At 41.5% G+C, this 18,415-nt stretch overlaps 1 protein-coding gene across 2 annotated transcripts in view; it reads right to left on the minus strand.

Annotated features, from left to right (window-relative positions):
• Nucleotides 1–14,458: 14,458 nt before the first annotated feature.
• Nucleotides 14,459–18,415, minus strand: part of LOC308413723 (cytochrome P450 2B1-like) — a gene marked incomplete at its 5' end in the record, with an annotated part of 36,511 nt that continues 32,554 nt past the window's right edge. Inside the window, 2 exons of one of the 2 annotated variants that reach the window (XR_013974848.1) lie at nucleotides 14,780–14,899; nucleotides 17,374–17,543. Coding sequence is in view for 1 of the 2 variants with exons in the window: in XM_080908743.1 (XP_080764869.1) it covers nucleotides 14,718–14,899 (182 nt within the window). Of the gene's footprint in view, nucleotides 14,900–17,373; nucleotides 17,544–18,415 lie in introns of both variants that reach the window. The other variant, XM_080908743.1, reaches the window with a different exon arrangement.

Here is an 18,415-nt window from a genome sequence, read left to right on the forward strand (position 1 = left end):
TGTAGTCTAGGTAATATTCAAGAGCATTCCAGACCCATGATCTCTCTTATATTTTTACATGTGACCTCTTGACAGGTAGTCATGGATCCTTCCAAAAGGGTATTCCACTGCAATCCCATCACATTTATGCAAAATTAATGAAGGGACAACTGTTGCTTTTTCTTCCTCTACATTGTGAAAACCTGGGAGTGCAGTTGGCTGTTGCAATGTGCTTAAAGTGGCAGAAGACAAAGAATAAAGAACCCAACAATGTCAAAGCCAGCCTAGAAAACTCTCTCTTGGAAATCACTGACTATCAGCAAATACCTCTCAACAGAGCTCTGAGGAACTCAATTTGCACCTACTTCGGGAAGCTCAGAACACAGAAGTCATATAGAAAAAACAGGAAAGTTTGACTCTGTGTAATACCAACACTTGGTAAGCAGAGATAACCACATAAGAGTTTTGGAGAAAGAAATTAGTTTAGTCTGTTAGTCCAGTGAGACTGTGCCACAGTGAAGTAGAACATCATCAAGAAAGACACCTAACTTTATCTTCAGCCCTGCATATAAATGTGAATGTGCATGTGCACATCCATAGAAGGTACACCCATATGCAAACACATATACCCTCATGCACAGACAACACATATATATGAAAAAGAGAAAAGAAAAATTCTTCACTAATATACTGGATTTTCAATGATCAAAAAAGCACCTAGAAGGATGGCCAGCCAATGTAATTTATTAAGACATATCATCTGGTGTTTGTATTCTAATTGTCATTTGTTGATGGGAAGGGTGACAAATGAAAGTTAACACAACAGGGAGACTATTCCAGTCCCCTTGTATTTTACTGATAGAGAGCCACAAATTAAATTGATATCACATTTCTTTTTAAGGCTATAACACCATGTGTCCTTGGGTAATACTTTATCCAGTGGCTGTTAATTCATTAGTAAAAAAAAAAAAAAAAAGGAGGAGTATGCTAAGACATGCACTTTGCCAAGTCAAGTTGCAATATAGCATGGGCATCCAGGGGAAAGTTTGCATTTGTTGATACCTCTGATTCTTTTTTTTAAAGGATTTTATGTGAAGGAAGGAGATGAAAAACCCCTGAATTGGGGAAGCTCCTTACTCTAGTATGGGGAGGGGGGTGAAGCCAGAGCTCTGGGTATGGACAGTGAGTGTGGCGGCAGTCCAAAGATGGTGCTTGGGACTCTGGCCTAGTCTTGTGATTAGCACCTGTCCCCAAGATCAGCCACTCCCACCGTGTGAGCTGCGCAGGCACACCTATGATGCAAGATCAGGACAGATGACACGGACCTATGAACTGCAGCCACGAAACATGGACTGAGGAGGTGGAGTGGAGAGAGGGTAAAAGGGACTGCACTTGGGGGCAGAGAGGAAGAAAGAGAAACAGAAAGAAAGAGAGAGAAGGGGAGACAGAAAGATTTTAACTTGCATGCTGTAAGATTCCTGAATAAACCACTTTGAGAAGAACTCTGTGTCGTCACTCCTTTTCTGCTGGTTGGAGAAAAGTGGTGGCCTGTATGGCGACCCTCCCCTTCAGCGTTCAGAACTCATCGCGGTCAGGTTGACTAGTCGGTAAGCTCCCAAGTAAGTGGGACAATCAAGGTTTTTGGTTTGAGACTATAAGGCTCCCCGGTAAAGGGGACGAGTAAGGTTCTCGGTTTGAGACTATAAAGCTCCCCAGTAAAGGGGACGAGAAAGGTTCTTGGTTTGAGACGATAAAGCTCCCCAGTAAAGGGGACGAGGAAGGCTCTCAGTTTGAAACGATAAAGTTTCCTGTACAGGGACAAGTTGCACCCGGCACTATGGGAAACACAACATCAGTTCAGACAGTTTGCCAAGCTCTGAAGGATTAGCTGAAAGAGAAAGGAATCCGGCTAAGAAAGGAGACTGTAGAGAATTTTTTAAAAGCAGTGGACCAGGTTGCTCCCTGGTTCCCAGTATCTGGACATCTCACAATTTCTAGTTGGGAAAAATTAGGAAAGGATTTGCGGTTTGCCGAAGAGTAAGGGGTACTAGCTAAAGGAGTGCTGCTGGTATGAAAATTGGTAAAAAAAAAAAAACTGTATAGGAGATGAGGAATGGTGTAGTGCGGAGCTGGAGATGGGAAATGAGGCTCTGAATCAGGTTAGGGAAGAGTGCTCCCAGAATTCAGAGGCGGGAGAAGTGTCTAGTGAGGGAGAAATGTCAGAAGACGACCTAGAAAGAATAGCCAACAGTTTGGAGAAAATAAAAGTATGGGTTGAACTGTCAGCTCCAGGGCCGCCAACTCTGCGGCCGCCAACTCCGCCTCCTTATGCCCCAGGTGGAGTGGAAGGGCGTACTTTGCATTCTGAAACTTGGAGAGAGCTACGAGCCCAGTGCTTTACTGTATTTCAGGATGCTCCGGGTAATTGTTATCATGAGCCGCATTACAACTGGTAGAGCAGGGCATCCAGACTTTGGCCTTAAAACGCCAGGATGAGTCACACCCATTTTGCTGTGTATTCTGCCAACAGAGGCACAGCCTACAAGAGTTCTATGGCAAGGAGCTCCTTTGCTTTGGATACATCCCAAGATTTCCCCGGCCAAGACACTTGTGCATTATCCCACTTCAGTGGCACAATTGGCTTTGCTAGTCATTCAATAATGCATACAGTATTTTGGCATCCCACCTAAGGATATTATAATTCCTTATAATGTGAAACAACTAGAAGTATTGTCATCTACTATAGATGACTGGGCTATTCTGAGATGCAGTTTTCAAGGCAACTTTGATAATCATTTTCCTATGGATCCCATCTTACAATTGATTGCCGCCCATCCTGTGGTCTTCCCTCACATTACCTCTAAGGAACCGTTACCTGGTGCCCTGCTCAGTTTACAGATGGCTCCAAGACAGGAAAGGGTGCGAATGTAGTAGCAGGGTCCTCACCTGTGACCATACAGTTCCTACCTGCATTACCCCAAGTTATTGAGTTACAGATCATTCTTAAAGTATTTGAATTGCTTCCAGGCCCTTTTAATTTGATTTCTGATAGCCAGTATGTTGTTAACATGTTGCTCTGCTTAGAAGTAGTGGGTAAAATCAATTCAAAATCTACTATTGGACATCTCGTTGTCACCTTGCATGACTTGAATTTGAAAAGAATGTCCCCCTTTTTTGTACAGCATATCCATGCCCATATTAACTTACCTGGTCCCCTAGTGGAGGAAAATGATATTGCAGATAAAGCCACCAGGGCTTGCTTGATTTTTTTCGATACATTTTCATTGGCTCAAGAATTTCATTCACAGTTCCATGTTAATTCCAAGACCCTGTCCTCACGCTTTAAGATCACGTGCGATGAGGCACAGGATATTGTAAAAGTGTGTCAGAAGTGTGCCCCTATGCTACCCCAGATTGGGTTTGGGGTTAACCCACGTGGGTTGCGCCCTCTACACCTCTAGCAAATGGATGTCACTCACTTCCCTGAATTTGGAAAATTAAAGTATCTCCATGTTTCTGTTAATACAGCCTCTGGGATTATTTTTGCATCTCTACATACAGGGAAAAAGGCACGTCATGTAATTGCACATTGCTTTGAAGCATGGAGAGCCTGGGGGCAGCCCAAAGAATTGAAAACAGATAATGGGCCTGCCTATACTTCTGCTTCTTTTGTGTTCTTCTGCAAAATGATGGGAGTTTGAGTAACTCTCAGATTGCCCTCTAATCCTCAAGGACAAGGAATCATTGAGCGTGCTCACCACACCCTCAAAGAGTGTCTAGTTAAACAAAAGGGGGGAATTGCCTCCGCAGGTTCTTCCCCTAGGGAGAGACTGGCTGTTGCTCTTATTACCTTAAATTTTTAAAATGAAGACAAGCATGGGCAGGTCACTGCTGAGCGTCACACCAATCCTGATGATTCTCCCAAAGGCCTGGTTATGTGGAAAGGTGTTCTGACTGGCAAATGGCAGGGTACCGATCTGGTGTTGGTTTGGGCGAGAGGGTCTGTTTTTGTGTTTCCTCAGGAACATCGACAGCCACTGTGGGTCCCAGAGAGGTTGAGCAGAGTGGTCCAGGTTGAGCGGAGCAACGACCCTGTGGATGAACCTGATGCTGCTGATGCTCCCGGTGGTGAAGACTGAAGATCTGTGATGGGGGCTCCTATCAGTGTTTCCAGGATTGTTATGTTTTCAGATGATTATCATTTTCAGGATATAATTGGACATACCAAAGTCCTGCTCAGGCAATTGCCAGCAATCCCTTTAATGTATAGTTGCTGTGTGGTGTTAATGGTAGTTGCACAGATTTATCTGCTTTAAGTATGCTATTTGAGATGGGGTTGGCATAATGCAAGCTTTCATTGGAATGGGTCCGTGGGATCTGAGACCTCTGTTTCTCAGTTTGTTCTCTGGCCTGCGCAGGCCCCCTCAGCTATGACCTTATTCAGGCCTAAAAGAGATTTTGGATCATCGCCGCCACCTCACGGTTGATAGTATGGGCTGGACTAGCTAGATTAGCCCTTTGTTTGGTCCTCATAAGTGTCCTGGCATTCTGGTGCATGTGCCTTATACAATTTTGACAATGCAGAACTCAAGCCTTAATGATACAGGCTTTTGCAGCAGTGGAGACTGTGTAGTCTCCTCAAGTGTGGCTTGGCATGCTAGAGATGTAGTCAGTGACGGGTAAGACTCCTTGGGCACGTCACCAACCTAAGACAGAGATCAAACCAATGCTGTCTGTCTCCCAAAGATGGGTAAGGGGCACTGCTACAGGGGACAACCTAGGACAGACATTCTCTCAGCCAAAATTATAAAGAAGGGGGAGATGTGGACAGCAGGTGTGGCAGCAGTTCAAAGATGGTGCTTGGGACTCCTGCCTAGTCTTGTGACTAGCACCTAACTTCCTCCTGCCCCCGAGATTAGCCACTCCCACCATGCGAGCTGTGTAGGCGCATCCATGACGCAAGATGAGGCCAGATGATGCGGACCTATGAACTGCAGCCACGCAACATGGACTGAGGAGGTAGAGTTGAGAGAGGATAAAGAGACTGTGCTTAGGGGCAGAGAGGAGAGAAAGAAACAGAAAGAGAGACAGAAAGGAGACAGAATGATTTTCACTGGCATGCTGTAAGGTTCCTGAATAAACCGCTTTGAGAAGAACACTGTGTCATCGCTCCTTTTCTGCTGGTTGGAGACAGAAGCGACAGGAAGAGACCTGCATATCTTCTGCTTCCCACATATGCAGGGGACCAGACCCCAGGAACATGACCCAATCCCATTCAATTCACACCCCAGTTGCAACTCAACTCACCAGGTATTCTAACACACACAGCTTCATAGGTTCACAGGCTCACACACTCACAATAGGAACAGGCTCCAGTCAGAAACAGGGAGACCAGACAACACCAAAGATAACCAGTTGGAGAGAGCAAACACAAGAATATAAGCAACAGAAACCAATTTGACTTGGCAACATCAGAGACCCGTTCTCCTACCACAGCAAGTCCTAGATACCCCCAACTCACCTATGAAGTAAGATTTAGGTCTAAATTTTCGTTTCATGAAGATGATAGAAAACTTAAAGAAGGACATAAAAAACTGTCTTAAAGAAACACAGGAGAACAAAGGTAAACAAGTAGAAACCCTTGAAGAGGAAATGCATACATCTCCTAAAGAAATAAAAAAGAACACAATCAAACAGGTGAAGGAAATGCACAAAACTGCCCAGGATCTAAAAAAAAAAAATGGAAATAGAGTCATTAAAGAAAACTCAAAAAGAGACAGCAAAGGAGATGGAAAAACCTAGGAAAGAGAACAAGACTCACAGCTGCCAGCAGAATCAAGAGAATACACATGAGAGAAGAGAGAATCGCAATGGCAGAAGATAGCCTAGAGGGCATCAAAACAATAGTCAAGGAAAACACAAAAAGCAAAAAGACCCTATCTCAAAACATTCAAGAAATCCAGGACACAATTAAAAGGCCTAACCTGAGAATAATAGGTATAGAAGAGAATGGGAATTCCCAACTCAAAGGGCCAGCAAACATCTTCAACAAAATAGTAGAAGAAAACCTTCCTAACCTAAAGAATGAAATGGCCATAAACATACAAAAAGCCTACAGAAAACCAAACAGATGGGACCAGAAAAGAAATTCTTTTTCTCACATATTATTTAAAACACCAAATGCACAGAACAAAAAAATTATTAAAAGCAGTAAGGTGAAAATGTCAAGTAATCTATAACAGCATAGCTATCAGAATTACACCAGACTTATCAATAAAGACTAAAAGCCAGAATATCCTGAACAGATACCATATCGACCCTAAGAGAACACAAGTGCCAGCTCAGGCTACTATATCCAGTAAAATTCTTCATTGACATGGATGGAGAAACTAAGGTATTCCAAGACAAAACCAAATTTAAACAATATGTTTCCACAAAACCAGCCCTACAGAGGATAATAGAAAAATTTCCAACACAAGAAGGAAACTACACCCAAGAAAAATCAAGAAAATAATCTTTTTACAACAAACCCAAAAGAATAGAAACAGATAAACCCAATTAAACTACTAACAACAACAAAACAAAAACAGGAAGCAACAGTCATTGGTCCCTAATATCTCTCAACATCAATGGACTCAATGCCCCAATAAAATGACATAAGCTAACAAAATAGATATATAAACAGGATCCAGCATTTTGCTGCATACAGGAAACATACCTCAGAGGCAAAGACAGACCTTACCTCAAAGTAAAAGGATGGGAACATATTTTCAAAACAAATGGGTAGATGAAACAAGCTGGAGTAGTGATTTTAATATTCAAGAAAATAAACTTTCAACCAAAAGTTATCAAAAAAGAGGGGGAAAAACACTACATACTCATTGCAGGAAAAATACACCAAAATGAATTCTCAATTCTGAACATCTATGCTCCAAAGGTAAGGGCACCCACATCTATAAAATAAATGTTACTGAAGCTCAAAGCACACATTGAACCTTACACAATAATAGTAGGAGATTTCAACTCCACGCTCTCACCAATGGACAGGTCATGGAAACAGAAAATAAATAGAGACACAGTGAAACTAAAAGAAATTATGAACCAAATAGATTTTAATGATCTCTACAGAATATTTTATCATAAAACAAAATAATATACCTTCTTCTCAGCACCTCATGATACCTTCTCAAAAGTCAACCATATACTCAGACATAAATTAAACCTCAATAGATACAAAAATGTTGAATTCATCCCATGTAGTCTATCAAATCACCACAACCTAAGACTGGCCTGCAATAACAACAAAAACAAGAGAAAAATCACATATACATGGAAGCTGAACAACTATATACTCAATGATAACTTGGTCAGAAAGAAAATAAAGAAATTAAACATTTCTTAGAATTGAATGAAAATGAAGACACAACATACTGAAAGTTATGGAATAAAATAAAAGCAGTGCAAAAAAACCAAAACAAACAAACAAAAAAAATTTCATAGCACTGAGTACCTCCAAAAAGAAATTTGAGAGATCATACACTAACAGCTTGACAGCACACCTAAAAGATCTAGAACAAAAAGAAGGAAATACACCAAGAGGAGCAGGAAATAATCAAACTCAGAGCAGAAATCAAACAAATAGAAACAAAAAGAACTATACAAGAATCAACAATACCAGGAGCTGGTTCTTTGAGAAAATCCACAAGTTAGATAAACACTTAGCCAGACTAACCAGAGGGCAGAGAGACATAGCCAAATTAGCAAAACCAGAAATGAAAAGGGAGAGATAACCAAAAACTAAAAAATTAAAAATGTATATCAGATTTTACTACAAAAGCCTATACTGAACAAAACTGGAAAATCTGGAGGACATGAACAGTTTTCTAGAAAGAGCCCAGGTACCAAAGTTAAATCATGATCAGATAAAGCATGAAAACAGTCTAGAACCTTAAAAAAAAATAAAGGAATCTATATGTGATAGAATTTTAGGTCAGCTTCCTGACTTTCAGGTGTGTTAGTGTATTCACGGATTGCTAAGGCAGGAGAACTACAGTTTGTTGATGGCCATATATATTGGCTTCTGCTGTTTATTGTACTGTGCTTGCCTCTCACCATCTTGTTTTCTCTGGTGTTTACAGGTCTGGGTGACTCTGTCTGGGGTCTGCCTCTTTTGTCCCTGGGTTGTTACAGGTCTCCTGGTATGCCTGCTGCACTGACCATAGCAGATATCCAGTTGGGTCTTCCAGTGGGAGTATCTTCAGAGGGGAAGAGAGGCTGCTGATTTGTTGCCCTGGCTGCATTAGATTTCCTTAAAAGGCTTTAGACTGTTGGGTCTTCGGAGGAGCAGTAAAAATGTTGTCCTGAGTGAAGCTGTTCTCCAGGAGGACCGTTGGATTTTTTTTCTTGCAGCTGAACTCCAGCAAGGCTTTCAGTCCTTTGGGTCAGTTGTCCTGTGTACAGAAATATTCCTGGGATGCCTTCAAACTGTGGTGTCCTAGGTGCAGTGAATCTCCTGGGATGTCTCCAGCTGTGATATCAGATTCCCTAGGTGCAGCAGATCTCCTGGGATGCCTCAGGATGTGATATCAAGTGCTCTGAATGCAGATATTCTTCATCAACATAGAACTTCTTCCAGAAAGTAGACTAGCTAGAAGTCTGTCACAGCAGAAAGAACCACAAGGAAGGGGAGTAGTATTTAGTAGGTGGGAAGGAGAAATAGAGTATGGTGTATCCCTGAGGCCACTGGGTTCCCAGACGTAGCTATGGGACTTCAGGAAGGTTCTTAGCAAATGGTCCTCGGGCAGAAGATCCTCTGGTATGCCTCAGGATGTAGACTTTTCCAGGGAGTAGAGTAGTTAGCATCATAACCATATTTATGGGACACAATGAAAGCAGTGCTAAGATGAAAATTCAAAGCACTAAGTGCCCTGGTAAAGAAACTGAAGAGTTCTTACACTAGCAACTTAACAGCACACCTGAGAGCTCTACAACCAAAAGAAGCAAATTCACCCAAGGGGAGTAGAAGGCAGGAAATAGTCAAAATCAGGGCTGAAATTAACTAAATAAAACTGAAAAGAACAATACAAAAAAAGCACATCAAAACCAAAAGCTGGTTCTTTAAGAGAATCAACAAAATAGATAAATCCCTACCCAAACTAACAAAAGGGATCAGAGGCTGTATCCAAATTCACAAAATCAGAGATGAAAAGAAAGAAATAACAGAATTAAAGAAAATTCAAGAAATCAGCAGCTCCCACCATTAAAGCCTATACTCAAAAAAAAAAAAAAAAAAAAAAAAAAAAAAAAAAAAACTAGAAAATCTGGAGGAAATCTGGAGAAAATTGATAGTTTTCTAGAAAGATACCACATTACAAAGTTATATCAAGAGCAGGTGAACTATCTAAATAAGCCCATATCCCATAATGAAATAGAAGAAAACATTAAAAACCTCTGAACCAAAAAAAAAAAACAAAAAAAAAACAGGGCCAGATGGATTCAGTTCAGAATTCTACCAAACCTGAAAAGCTGATACCAACATTTTTTCAAACTATTTCATAGAAAAAGAGGGAACATTATGTACATTATGTAACTCATTCTATAAACCACACAAAGACCTAACAAAATAAGATAACTTCAAGCCAATTTCACTTATGAAAATTGATGCAAAAATACTCAATAAAATTCTTGCAAACCAAATCCAAGAACACATCAAAACCACCATTAACCCTGATCAAGCTTCATCCCAGGGAAGCAAGGTTCGTCAATAAATGAAAGTCCAATAACGTAATCCACTACATAAACAGACCCAAAAAAGCACATGATCATCTCCTTAGATGCAGAAAAAGTATTTGACAAAATACAACACCCCTCCATTTTAAAAGTATTGGAGATATCAGCAATTCAAGGTCCATACCTAAACATAATGAAAGCAATTTACTGCAAGCTAACAGCCAATTTCAAATTAATGGAGAGATACTTGAAACATCCCATTAAAATTGGGGATGAGACAATGCCTGCTCTCCCAATATCTATTCAGTATAGTACTTGAAGTGCTAGCTAGAACAATAAGACAACCAAAAGAAAAGATCAAGAGGATACAACTTGGCAAAGAAGACACACAGGTATCACTATTTGCTGTTGATAAGATAACGTACATAAGCTCACCCAAAAATTTTGCTAGAGAAATTCTCTAGCTGATAAACAACTCTAGCAAAGTGAAGAGATAGAAAATTAATTCAAATAAATCAGTAGCCTTTCTTCATACAAATGATAAACAGGATGTGAACAAAATTTAAGGAAACTATTCCCTTCACAATACCCACAAATAATATAAAATATCTTGAGGTAACGCTATCCAATTAAGTGAAATATCTGGAGTCCCTTAAGAAAGGAATCAAAGAATATCTAAGAAAATAGAGAGATCTCCCATACCCATGAGTGGCAGAATTAACATAGTAAAAATGGCCATCCTAGCAAAGGCAATCTACAGAATCAATACAATCCCCATCAAAATCCCAACACAGTTCTTCAAAGACATGGAAAAAGCAATTCTCAAATTCATCTGGAATTTGAAGATGAAGATGAAGAAGGAGGAGGAGGAGGAGGAGGAGGAGGAGGAGGAGAAGAAGAAGAAGAAGAAGAAGAAGAAGAAGAAGAAGAAGAAGAAGAAGAAGAAGAAGAAGAAGAAGAAGAAGAAGAAGAAGAAGAAGAAGAAGAAGAGCAAAAATAATTATTAACAACAACAAAAAATGGCTGGGGAAATCACCATCCCTGACCCAAAAGGTGTGATAAGGGGGCCCTTAAAAAGAGGGGCAAGTCCTCTGGACATGCTCCATGACCAAGGCATTGATGGAGGCAACCAGGGCTGCAATGGGACCCAAACGAGGATCCAAATCGTGAATGGCAACAACCCATTCATGAATATCATCATTCCTTATCGCTGCCACAGCACAGCAATGGCGGCTGTCTTAGTCAGGGTTTCTAATCCTGCACAAAACATCATAACCAAGAAGCAAGTTGGGGAGAAAAGGGTTTATTCAGATTACATGTCCACCTGCTGATTATCACCAAAGGAAGTCAGGACTGGAACCCAAGCAGGTCAGGAAGCAGGAGCTGATGCAGAGGCCATGGAGGGATGTGACTTACTGGCTTGCTTCCCCTGACTTGCTCAGTTTGCTTTCTTATAGAACCCAGGTCTACCAGCTCAGGGATAGCACCACCCACAATGGGCTGGGCCCTCCTGCCTTGATCACTAGTTGAGAAAATGCCTTATAGGATCTCATGGAGGCATTTCTTCAACTGAGGCTCCTTTCTCTGTGATAACTCCAGCTTGTGTTAAGTTGACACAAAACCAGCCAGTACAGGCCTCAAGAAGAAAAGCCACACCGTTGTAGTCTCTGATGTCTGGAATCAGGCCAGTTCAGCATTCTGAAACAAGCTTCACCACAGTTATACATTCTGTAATATATATATATATGTGTGTGTGTGTGTGTGTGTGTGTGTGTGTGTGTAACTCAACAGAAAACATTGGAGTATCGAGATATATTTTGGTTGGTCATATTAAAATTAGTTTTTTAGGTGGTCTACCTCTATCAAATCTAGTCCACTTAACTCTGGAAGGCACACAGAGCCAAATCACACATTTTAAAAACACAAAGACAAAACGTTTCTGCCAAAATAGTATGTCCCTTAGATGGCAGCTAGAATATCTTGTATCTTTTATTCTTTCCCAGAGAAATAATATAAGCACAAAACTCAACATCATACCAATATTGAAACAATATAAACAATTAAGATAACCACAAACCCTCACTAGCTGGCATCTGATGAGCCATGTAGACATAGCTGGGTAATTCACAAAACAAACTAATTTGCTATCGCTTACAAATCATTAAGTAAGTAATTGGTAAAACCAGAACCTTAGTCCAAAGTATTTCGATCTATCCAGCTTTCAAGCTGGAACATCAAATATCTATTTATTAATAACTTCCCTAATATATGTCTGTATTCACCCTGTCTGGTGCACAGACCTCTATCAATGATAAACCTTTAGCCTGCAAAAATTACTACTCTCTATCAGAGTCAGTGACTAAATTTCTCTATCTAATTTTGAACCAACATTTTATACATTTACTAAACAATTCTATAAAACCAGAACTTTAGTACAAAGTATTTTGATCTGTTCTTCTCTCAGTCTGGAGCATCATATCTTTATTTATTAATAACTTCCCTAACATATTTCTGTATTCACTCTGCCTGGTGTACAGACTTCTATATTAGTTCCAAACCTCAGGTGAAAATTCCCATGTGATTTGGGTGAGTTCTATATTCTCTTCTTCTAACTAGATAAACAAACTTAACTTGTACATTAATTCTTTATACCATCTTAAAACAAACAAATAAACTTTTTAATTTTGAAAACAATTTTGTCAGAGAATCAAGTAGCCACTAATCTCTCTCTATGTTTATGTTCACATGAGTTCTCATAGCAGGACAGCCACAACCTACCAGCAGAGACTGCCTCTGTGTTTTTTTGTTTAAGGTTCCTGATATTGAGACATCATGTGACTCAACATGGCGCTGGACCCCTCTTACTTAGAATATGACACTTTCTCTATAACATTTAGGCTGAAGTCTTAACTTTTTAGTGGATTCTAGCCTAACACATTGGTTCGCCAGTCATGATTGTGCTGGGCAAAGGAGAGATGGAACACACTGGGGCAGTTGTATCCACTTGGGACAGAAGTAACAGGAATAAACCACCTGGGAAGGGAATCTTGTGGAGAGTGTAGATTGCAGACCAAGTGACAGAGTCTCTGCACTTGGCTTCACACTAGAGTGGCATCTGCAGAGTGAGACCATGGGGGCCCATAAAGGGATAAGCCTTTCATTTTCTTATTTACTGCAACAAGGCCCAGTTAAATGTTGTCTTTTAAGAGAGTTGCCCCTGTCATAATCACTCTTCACAGCAATAAAATCCAAACTAAGACAGCAATCATAGACTCATTTTTATGAACAAACAAACTTATGGGAGCCTGGGAGTGGAATGTGATGGTGTGAATATGTTTGGGCCAATGGAAGCAGCACTATTAGGAGGTGTGGCCTTGTTGGAGGAAGTGTGTCACTGTGTAGGTAGACTCTTGTAGGGCTCCAATGTTCTATGCACTATTATCAGAGACTCATCCTGGCTCCCTGCAAAAGAGAGTCTTCTCCTTGCTGCCTTTGGATCAAGATGTAGAACTCTCAGCTCCTCCAGCACTCTGTTTGCCTGGATGCTGTCACACTTCCTGCCATAATGATAATGAACTAAAACTCTAAAAATGTAAGCCAGCCCCAATAGAATGTTGTCCTTTATGTGAGTTACCCTGGCCATGGTGCCTCTTCATTTCAGTGAAAACCCTAAGACAAAGACATATGTAAAAATATCTGGGACGTCTGTGGTCCAGGTATTGTGGTGGCTGCTCATGGGTATTACCTTGACTGCACCTAATATCAACTAAAGCTCAAGCTGCTAGGCACTCTTGTTAGGAGTGTCTTGATCATATTATTTGAAGCAGGAAGACCCTCCCTAAACCTGGATCACACCTCCTACTGACAGACACAGGAACAAAAAAAATTATACATTTGTTTTTTCTGCCTAACCTCACTCTCCAGGCACATTTATCTAATCTGTTGTTATGGTTGGTAATGGGTCCAACTTCTTCTGGATTGTTACAGAGATGAAAATAGCAGCAACTCTCCAGGCACCTTCCAGGACAGCAGCGCTACATGGGACGGAGGAAAATTAACAACCTCATGGACAATAGTTACCTGATTCTCAGCTTTTCAATTATGGCATAACCATTGCTGTACTACCTAGACATACAACTTAGCTAGTTTAATAAATCTCATAGAGTCATGGATGATAGATGATAGATAGATAGATAGATAGATAGATAGATAGATAGATAGATAGACAGACAGACAGACAGACAGACAGATACATAGATAGATACATACATACATCATACAAACACACATACATAAATACACAATGAATAGATACATGGACAATAGATACATAAGAACATATACACTGACTGATATTGATTCTGCCACTCCTTTTCATTTAGAGAACCCTTACTAATGCAGACATCAGTGTGATTCTTGGAGATATGAGAAGAAACATAGGGAAACCTGAGGTCAATGTTCAGAAACATGCAGCTCAGGGTCAATGGGCTGCCTAGACAGAAGAGCAGGGAGAATATGCTAAGAAAGAACATGAGAAAAACCCATGGATGTGTGTGACTGTAGCCTGTAGGACACAGGAACCTAGATAATATTAGGTGAAATAAAGGCACAAGACACCAAAGATCACACACTATGTGATTCTGTTTACCTGAACCATACATACTATACAAATCTATACACATAGCATTGAGACCACATACAGAGTCCATTAGCACAGGTCACAGAGTGTGGAGAACAGATGAGAGAGGACTTGGGCTGTTGGGAGGAAGATGGGAGTGACTCAGCATGAGATGTGGCCTCAAGGTGTCTCTGTTCACAGGTCAAGAAACATGGTTGACTTATTTCTTCAGTGTCACTCACAGGGAAAGGGAACAGGCTGTGGGACTTTGGAAAATTACAATAGGACATGGTGAGCAGTAACCTTGGGCTGGGATTCCAGATGCTTTCTCAGAGGCATAAAGATGGAGACATGCTCCACACAAGTGGGGACACTGGCTGCCTCAGTCTAATCAGCGGGCTAAGAAGCTGATCTGGTATGTTGGGGGTACTTTGGCAAAGCCACTCTCCTTGGGAGTGAGGTCAATGTCCTTAGGAGCCACAGGGCTGGACACTGAGAAGTTCTGGAGAATGGTGGTGAAGAAGAGGAACAATTCATTTCGGGCAACGCCTTCGCCAAGACAAATCCGTTTTCCTGTGGACACACAAAGGTATTTATGTGAGCACCTATCCAGTGTATAGCCTTTGGACTGTCACATCCCCAAACCCATTTTAACATTTCTGCCAATTGCAATAAATAACAGTGAGTTTAATCATCAACCTACAAATTAAGTAGGAATGTTAAGAGAATTTTGCAGGCAAATGAAACTAAAAAAATATCATCTGAGGGAGGTAACCCAGACCCAAAAGCACATGCACAGGATGTACTCACTAATCAATGGGTATTATGGAGAAATACAGGATATCAATGATATCCTCCCGAGACCCAAAGAAGTTAAACAAAAAGTAAGGTTCAAGCAGGGATGCGTGAATCTCACTTAGAAGGGGGAATAACATAGTCACCGGAGGCAGAGAGGGAAGGAATTGTGTGAGAGATGGCATGGGAGGGCAATTGGAAGGGGGGCATCAGGATCAGGAGTGAAGAGAGACAGGACAGAGGGCCAGGAGAATGAAATGAAATTTTTAGCTGCCAGGGCAGGTAGTAGTGAGAGAGTAGATGGGAGAATCTCTAGGAAATCCTAGGTACCTGGGATGAGGGAGGTCCTACAGGCTACAGTCATATCTATATAGATATAAAATATAAGAGCATACTTGATGTAGCCAGGCAGGACCCCCAGCGGATGTATAAGAACACTACACACACACACACATACATACACACACACACACACACACACACACACACCAAAAATTTGTCCTGTCTAAAATAATGAAGGGACAAAGGTAGAGCAGTGACTGAGGAAACAGCCAAGCAATAATCAGCCCCAACATTCTGTAGGACTGTGAAATGCAGCGTGGTTTTTTATGAATCTGAGGCTACTCTGAAGGGAGATCGACGTTTTGCCTGACTCCCGGGAAATCAGGTCCATCACTAGCCATAGATCTCCATAGATTTGTGGCCATCAATCTCACAATAGGCAACACCCCAAGCTCCTCCACAGGTAGAGGATATGACCACAGGTCACACAGGCTCATGAGAGATCTCCATTATAGTGAGATGCCAAAAAGCCTAGAGACTTAACCAATTCCCTTTTCTTCCTAGACACCCCTCTTTACAAAAAGTATTTAATCTCACACCCACCTTGAGAAGTGGGGTATAGTTCTACTCATCCACTTTCTGCCAAGACAATAAATGCCTTAAGACCATGGACTGCCTCTTTTCATTGGGATCTTCTATGGGAAGCCATGTAGAAGGCCTTCACCTACAGAGTTGTCTCTAATCACCCATAGATTGCCTCTCTGTACTCCCAGCCATGGCTACCAACCAATCACAAGCATCAAGCCATCCAATCAAAGATTCTCCCAATGGGTCTAACTGGAGCTTTCCCCTCTTTTCCCCTCTGGCCCTGGGCTAGATCCAACCTACTGGCCCCCTCTCCATTCTCAACTATTCCAAGGTAACCAACAATGCCTAGGTGTCCAAGAGTCTGAAAATGGAATGACCTGGGCCTCCTTGTAATACTGGGGACCCCTGAGATAGCTCCTGACCTCCTGAGACTCAGACTATGCTTCCCCATTCATGGAGTGGTGTCCTGCAGCTTCCCTAGAGCCCAACACTTGCCCAGCAATGGCTTTAAGTAAGTGTAGTCAAACTTGAGATATCGAGCCTTGCCAATGGACATGGGACCCCCAATAATGCTCCACCATCCATGGGCAAACACCAAGCCCAGACACTATTAATGATACTATGTTAGACTCCATTAGACTTGTAGACAGGAGCATAGCATAGCTGTCCTCTGAAAGGCTCCACTCAGCAGATAACTGAAAAAGATTCAGATATCCACAGCCAAACATTGGGCAGAGCTCAGGAAATCATATGGAAGAATTGAGGGCACCAAAGAGGATGAGAATGCCACTAAAACACCAACAGAGACAACTAACTTTGGGCACCTTTGTGGGCTCTCAGACATTGAAGTACCAACCAAAGAGTACACACAAGCTAAACATCTCCCACACCCTCACCCTCACACATATGTCACGGGTTTTCAGCACAGTCTTCATGTGGGTCCTGAACAACAGGAGCAGGGACTATCCCTAAAGCTATTGCCTCTCTTTGGGATATGGTATTCCAGCTGGGCTGCCTTGTCTGGCCTCATTGAAAAGATGAGCTTAACCCTGCAAAGACTTGATGTGCCAGTGTCTTAGTCAGGGTTTGTATCTCTGCAGAAAACATCATGACCAATAATCAAGTTGGGGAAGAAAGGGTTTATTCAGCTTATGCTTTCCACATTGTTGTTCATCACCAAATGAAGTCAGTTCTTGAACTCAAGCAGGTCAGGAAGCAGAAGCTGATGCAGAGGTCATGAAGGGATGTTACTTACTGGCTTGCTTTCCTTGACTTGCTCAGCTTGCTTTCTTATAGAACCCAGGTCAACCAGCCCAGGGATGGCACCACCCACAATGGGCTGGGCCCTCCTGCCTTGATCACTAGTTGAGAAAATGACTTACAGCTGGATCTCATGGAGGACATTTTCTCAACTGGGGTTCCTTTCTTTATGATAACTCCAGCTTGTGTAAAGTCGACACAAAACCAGCCAGACCAGCCAGGTTGGGGGATACCCACACAGGTCCTCTGTTGTCTCAGAGAAGAAATGGAGGAAGAGATTGGGAAAGCCACTCTGGAGAGAGGAACAAGGAAAGAGGTGTAGTGATCCAGGATATAAAGTTAATTTTTTAAAAGTTAAACATATAGTTTCCATATTTATACCCTATAGAGCCCATAAAACTAATTTAATTTGGCTGAAGGAAGCTTCTGTATGTAATAAAATAACCAAACAGAATAGTCAACTTTACTCCACAGAAACTTGAAATTATATTCTTCCAAAGCACAAGACTCGGTCATTCTTTCAGTTGACCAAACCTGGGCTGCCAACTTCTGCATGGCCAAGTAAGGCAAAAATGGATCTGGCACTGAAAGAGTTAAAATTTCAAGCTAGCTCCACTGACCCTGGCCTGAGAGCAGATATTCCTCAAGGCTAAGAATAACATAACATGTTTCAAGAAGCAGCCTGACCTTAGACACCATAAACTATCTGGTGTTGACAAAGTCCGACTCTGCAGACTGGAGAAAAAAATTATGAAGGTAGGTGTCCCCCAAAACAAATGGTCTGGAGTTGAATCATATCCGAAAACAGACAGAAAATGCCAATTTTGAATAACCCAATGAAATTGCTATGTACTTGTTGCTAACTACCTATGTAATTTTCCCTATAAATATGTCCCCCTAATTGAGTTTGAGGTTGACTCCTCTATCTCCTGCATGAGATACGAGTCGTCCTCAGAGCTCTTATTTCCTAAATATACCTCTTGCCTAATTGCAGCAAGTCTGGCTCTTTGTGAGTTTTTGGGTTTGCATTCTCCTGGTACTTGAGAGTGAGGGGCTTCCCCCAGTTTGGGAGTTTTTCAGTTGGGGGCTTGTCCGGGATTTTGCAACCACCCAAGAATCCGGGACCCACTTGGAGATAAAGGGGATTCCCCAATTTGTGACTGA

Source organism: Micromys minutus (genome assembly GCF_963924665.1).
Source record: "Micromys minutus genome assembly, chromosome: 32".
NCBI classification, from domain to species: domain Eukaryota; kingdom Metazoa; phylum Chordata; class Mammalia; order Rodentia; family Muridae; genus Micromys; species Micromys minutus.